Source organism: Rhea americana, unplaced genomic scaffold, assembly GCF_003343005.1.
Source record: "Rhea americana isolate MKP2758 unplaced genomic scaffold, rheAme1 scaffold_357, whole genome shotgun sequence".
NCBI lineage: Eukaryota > Metazoa > Chordata > Aves > Rheiformes > Rheidae > Rhea > Rhea americana.
Window position 1 is genome coordinate 145,455 of NW_028186487.1, and position 6,157 is coordinate 151,611.

A 6,157-nucleotide genomic window follows, 5' to 3' on the forward strand; every position below is an offset into this window, starting at 1 on the left:
ATGTATGGTAATTACCCAATACGGTCCACCAAGTGATCCATGCTTTCATCTACCAAGTGTCTGTTTGTTTGTCTAGTGCCAAATCCTTGTTCTTTGAACATCTTTGCAAATGCCAGAAGCTCATCAGGTGCCATTTCAAAGTATGCATAATAGAGGAAGATGACTTCCAGGAGCATGGACTGTTCACGGAGACATTGCACAAACCAACGGGAAATCTGACGTTCTGTCTGCACAGAAAAAGGTCCTACTATTACAGGTTGAAGTTCAGAGATCAGTCAAAGCAACCAGAAACCAAGACATGCTGAGGCATTTCAATAGCTTGTGTAGTAAGTGGCTTGTACCAATGGCAAGGAAACCTGCTCTTCTGTCCCACTGTTAACAGAGAGCATGCTGATGCAGAAAAATGGATCTGTTGGCCTAGCTCTATCAATAGATTTGTTACAAGGAAGAATATGTTTCAAACATCTCCTTTTGCTCCTGAGCAAAAGTATGTTCCTTTAAAGGGAAAWTTTTTTCAGGTTTCATAGACCAGAAATGCATCCTTTTTAACTGCATTGGCACATATTCAATTTCCAGCAAACTATATATACAAAAAGACTTTATAATATTCACRAATAATAGCAAGAAACAAAATACCATGAGATTTCCATGTGTTTCCCACGTAGGAGCTTCTGCTTTGTACAAYTCTTCAAACTGCTTCCGGTAATTAGGAACCAGTTCCTTGTCCAACTTTTCAACACACTGAAAGTATTGTGCCTTAAAAAAGAATAAATAAAAGAACTTCTCACGTGCACACTCATATGCTTATTACAGTTACAGGYGGGCAATTGCTATGTAACTTACAGATTTAGCCTATTCACTGAGATCATACCCAGGAAAACGTTCCTGTACTCACTGTATAAGGGTGCCTCTCATCCTGAAAATAAGTGAGTAGGTGGAGGACGCAGCGCAGAATACAGATCCTCTCTTCATAGTAATAGTCAGCAAGCTGTGAATATACAGTGCCATCAGTATCAATATGGGATTCTATATCCTCTCCCATATACTGCCAAGGCATTCAACACAAGAATATACAGTGCTCAAATATTACTATAGCTGGAGTTTCAAAACATGCTTATACGCAGTTTTAAGTTATCTGAAAAAAATATTTAATTAACTTTAAAGAACTGAATAAAACATGTCCACGGGGACATGACTATAATTACACTGCTAACTAAGAAAGCTCAGAAGAGGGAGAGRTGATCTCTCAAAAAAGGGGCAGATGTTCTCTCACTCCTCATGATCCTAAGTCAGGTATGACCATCAGTCCCCATTTCAGAGTGGTCATTTCATATAACAGTGCATAAGCTTGCAAGCTTTGGAAAACTTGSAAGTATGTCTGCTAAATTCCCTGGCATTAAGCCTAAAATTTCTATAGCAACTACTAATGCTGTTCAAATCTGTATGTATATCCCTGTTTCATAAGTATCTTCCAAAATTTGCTGTTTATATGAAAGAATAGCTTAATCATTCCAAGCTTTTCTGAACTCATATAAATAAAGCTGGTTCTCTGTCAATAGATCTTCTCAAAACAAAATACAAATGGAAATGACTAACCTTGAGCATCAGAGCCTGACTCTGCCTTTCATCCTGAAGAACAGTCTGTAAGTAAAACACAACAAAATATGGAGTTACTCATTTCAGAAACACCCGCTGATAAAATACCTACTCACAAAAAGGACTGAAAGCAACGTGAGACAAATTTTCTCTCCATTTCTTTTGGAAAGACAGATTTCAAAAGTACAAAACCAAAACTTGCATTTGTAACTAAACGTTTGCTCTTCAACTGTGCTCATTCTCCTTTAAAAATCTGTAGCTTTCATGTATTCTGTGATAGAGAGAAAAGATGAGTCCTCACAAAGAGACTCAAAGAAAGCAGGATGAGGTACTAGAAAGATAGGCCTGGTTATCTAGTATCAAACTTCTGTAAAGCACTTGACCGTTACAGGTTCAGAGAACAAAAGCTACAAAGCCATTTCCAAATCATTACTCAGACTTGCATGTGACCATATTCATCACTGAACTACTGGGATTCAGGAAAGATGTCGAGTAAATAGAACATAGACATGAGCTACAGACCTTCAAGGAGTCCCTCGTCCCTCTGTAATCTTCCTGAAGATAACACTGTAACAACTGCACACTCTGCTCTTCATCCAGACCCTGAAAGACAGAGAGAGATGCTCTGAAATGAATAAAATGCAGCTAAATTCATTAATGATGATGACTCACTCAAAATATTCAGGCAGCTCTTCTCTTCAACAATTTCCAAAATACATCAAAAGAAAATTTTTGCTTCTCAGGTTGTTACTCGCTTCAATCAGCAGTTTTGTTTAAAGCAGAACAAATAAGCTTTGATATGACTTAGATGTAGCTAGTTTAACTTCAGCAAAAGGAGYGTAATGTGACTCAATAAAGGTACCACCACCAACCACCTAATTCTAACTTTTGGCTTGAATGAACATAACCTTGCAGGTAATCAGCCAGTATTTTCAGACATGGCAACTAATTTGAGGGATGTAAGTTTTTAGCCAGGGAGTCCTTCTTAGACCAGATGTCTTGAAAGACCAGAAGAGGGTGACTGCTTCTGAAGAGCTGCCCTCTCCTCCCTTTTTTAGGTTACCCAGGAAAGCCAAAGCACCTCGGTTAATAATCCCTTCAAAAACCTAAAGCCTGAACATGTACTTACAACACCTTTTAGATTATTTTAAATTGAAATGAACTTAAGTTTGCCTCTATTCAACATCAAGAAGACTTACACAAAAAAGTAATCCCAGTAACAATATAATCAAGTGCAAGGGTAAAAAAAAAATAAATAGAATAGCATCCTCACTCACCAAAAACTTGCTGACCCTCAAACCCAATTCTTTTAATGGAGCAGCTACATCTTTATCAGCTTTTATTTTTTCTGCTGAAGTCGTGCTAAAGAAAAAAAGAAATTTTAGTCATTAAAATGCAGTAATCTCAATGAATGAACTAAAAAGGTTTAGTTTTAAATTTTCAATTTTATCAGTTTAAACTTAGCTTTTGTTTACTTTCAAGGGCTTTTCAATATTTAAAACAATACTAATTTGTAAATCTTCCCATCAGATGAAATTCAACACTATTATCCTATTACTATAATAAATGTAGAACATTCATTTCTTCTTTTCCAGTRAGGGAATCTGGATATCTTTCCGAGATGACTAAATGTCAAGAGGAGCTACTTTTCTGCAGGATGCATACTTGCATCTGACCACTGCAGTTTAGTAGGTGCAAGGGCTGAGAGCTACCTAACATTAGTAATGAGCAGAAATCACTGTAACTTCTCTCTAGCATACATTTCATGTACTAAAATGTTATTTGGATAGAAGTACTTTATTTTTTTACTCCTCTCTTGAAATCTCATATCATGCAAGAGAATAAAGATCTATTTTATGTAATCAGAGAGAAATATTCCAATATTCTTCTCTATCTATTAGTAGATCCCGTTTTAGAAGTTAGAGGTTAATTTCTAAAATTGGGCAATTACTATACCTTGGAGGTTTGTAGTATGAAAGCCCCTCTAACAGCCTCTGCCAATGTTTGTTCAATTCTGCTGCAATCTGAGCCTAAAAAAAGAAACAAATACTACTGAGCAGATTCCTCAGCATACACTTCCAAGTATCAGATTTGCTTAATTTAAACTAGGCAAAGTAATTCCACCACCACCACGAAGAGACAGGAACAACACAAGACAAACAACAAGAGCATCTATGATTCAGGCTCTGATTCAAGGTGCATATTGTATGAGAAAGCTTGCTGCCTTGCCTAATCATGGGAAGCGGGAGGAAAGAAGAGGCAATGGACTAGGTTCAGAAACACATTTGGATTTCCAACCTCTGGGCATATTCTTGAAAGCACGGGCTCCGTTCCAGAAAATAAGGAAGCAGGCTGTACCACTCATGAATACCCCAGGCCAGCCAGTCTAGAAAGTAGCACTTGTGTCCGCTTCAGAAAAGGAACCACCTTTTCACATACACCCTTCCAGGTAGAAGTTCATGAAGCAGCTATAAACAAGGAGTGGAAAAATAAGGAGTGGAGAAAGAGGGAAAAAAAATCGCACTGAGGAAGAGGGAAAAGCAGCAAAACATATTTTCACTAATATTCAAACAGCTGCACAAATGATGCATTTAAGCCATGAGGTCCATTCAGTGACAGGCAAACCTGCTTAGCAAGACACAGACTTACTGGTTCTCTTAAAGCTGATCTGCCCAGAAGAATAGTCCACAATTCCCTGCTGCTCCTATAAACAAAGGGAAAAGGTAAAGAGTATTTTACTAATGAACACTGTTTCTGGTTTTTATTTAGCTTACACCTTTTTAAAGTTGCCATTTACTTGAAGCAGATCACGTTAGAGTGGTATAAGTAAACATGAAAACTCGTATTAAGGAAGCAGTAGATTATATCAGTTTATTAGCTCAATCTGATTTTGCTACTTTGACATTTGAGGATAGTAAGAGGAAACCTAGTTAAAGTAGAGAGCAATATTTTATTCAATTTCATTTGTTGCTCTCCTCCAAACAAATTCCTTTATAATAGTTTCCTCCACCACTCCAAGTGGAAAATAAAACTGAGTGAAGTGAAAAATTGCAACACTTTTACATAAGGTAGAATATTTGCCTCAGTTCTTCAGAGCATTAAACCTGAACTTATTATTTCTTCCTGTTTCCTTAGAACTTTGTCGGAAAGCCACTGTGTGCTATAAAGCGTTACAGATCAAATCCTAACTCAGGCATATGCAAACCAGAAAGAGCAATCTCCCTAAAACAGCTCTGCAAAAAGTTGCTATTCAAATAGAACACTTCAGGAACTTAAAGCTAACTGATCATCTGTTAGCAATATAAAATAAATCAGGAGTTAAAAAGCACAACTCATCATGGAAAGACTGTGCTGCAAAACCTTGCACAACAATTCTTGCAAACAAACAAACAAACTAACATTTCTGGAATAGTATCTTCAAAAGAACTCACTATGACAGTAAAAGCCATCAGTAACTTCTGACACATCCTGCTACTAAATGGATTACACGCTCTATAATTTTCAGCAGAACTATCAACATAATTTCTACCTGCTAATTTCCTTGATAGCTACACGCATCTCCCTGTGTAACAGCTAAAGAACCTCTCCTGACCCGGGCTGGCAATCAGCTGTGGGTGCAACTTCTTCAGCCCACACAGAGCGCTGAAAAGCCAGACTTTTACCAAGAAAAGAATCACTCTGCAGAACAGAGCATCAGTATAGCACAGCCAACCTTTCCCATTTTCGTTCCATCCAAACCTCTTCTGCGATTAAAACACTTGACTGTTGCCAGTTGATTAATTAGACTGTAAGACATCTAAGAAAGCTCTTTTAACGTGGTCATATGTAACAGTGGTGTTCCCGTCCCCATTAGCACTTGGGAGTAATTACTGTAATCAGACTTCTAGGAACTTTCTAAGTCTAAAAGTATTATAATATATGTCAACGCACAAGACAGGAGACGGTACCAATCTAAAGCGATCACTAGACCAGGATGTCATCAAAAAAATAGCTTCCTGTGCGCATCTTCCACGCCTCTGCTACTTTAATTTTATATTTGCAAAGGGTTCAGTTCTTCAAAAAATGTGAAAACTATGCTCTTCACGTGAATAACTATGATTTAAAAGAAGTCTGATAGATAACTTTGAAAACTTCAGCATAAATCAAGACGTTAGTTTGGCAGCCAGTTTGTTATCAGCAGTTCTACTTAGCACTTCATGTTTTACATTATGGCAGAATAAAAGAAACATGAAATGCTAAAAAAAAAAAAAGAATCACTACTAATGATGGCTAAGTTTTGAAGAGGGAAAAAAACAGCYCTGGCCCACTGAGGGATATTGGGTGGGCACGACCCACCAAGAGCTTCCACGCTCAGCTCTGAGGGGATGAGGGGAGACCGGCCGGCTAAGCGGGCGGGCCACAATTTCCTCGGCAGCACTGCTTGTGCCCCCCTCCCCGACCCAAAAARCACCCCAGGAATCACAGAGCTCCCGGAAGACTCTGCCCAACACCTGGCTCCGCAGCCGCGCGTGGGACGGAGGGGGAAATGGCGCAGACCGGGCCGGGTGTGACACTCCCCCCC

General features: G+C 38.6%; 1 protein-coding gene across 1 annotated transcript in view; it reads right to left on the bottom strand.

Moving 5' to 3' along the window:
- Positions 1-6,157, bottom strand: part of NUP188 (nucleoporin 188) — a 29,472-nt gene that overhangs the window by 23,008 nt on the left and 307 nt on the right. The window contains exons 2-9 of the mRNA XM_085312049.1: positions 4,246-4,300; positions 3,553-3,626; positions 2,874-2,958; positions 2,119-2,199; positions 1,597-1,641; positions 896-988; positions 637-756; positions 16-227 (exon numbers count right to left, since the gene is read on the bottom strand). Coding sequence (XP_085168175.1) covers positions 16-227; positions 637-756; positions 896-988; positions 1,597-1,641; positions 2,119-2,199; positions 2,874-2,958; positions 3,553-3,626; positions 4,246-4,300 — 765 coding nt within the window. The remainder of the gene's footprint in view (positions 1-15; positions 228-636; positions 757-895; positions 989-1,596; positions 1,642-2,118; positions 2,200-2,873; positions 2,959-3,552; positions 3,627-4,245; positions 4,301-6,157) is intronic.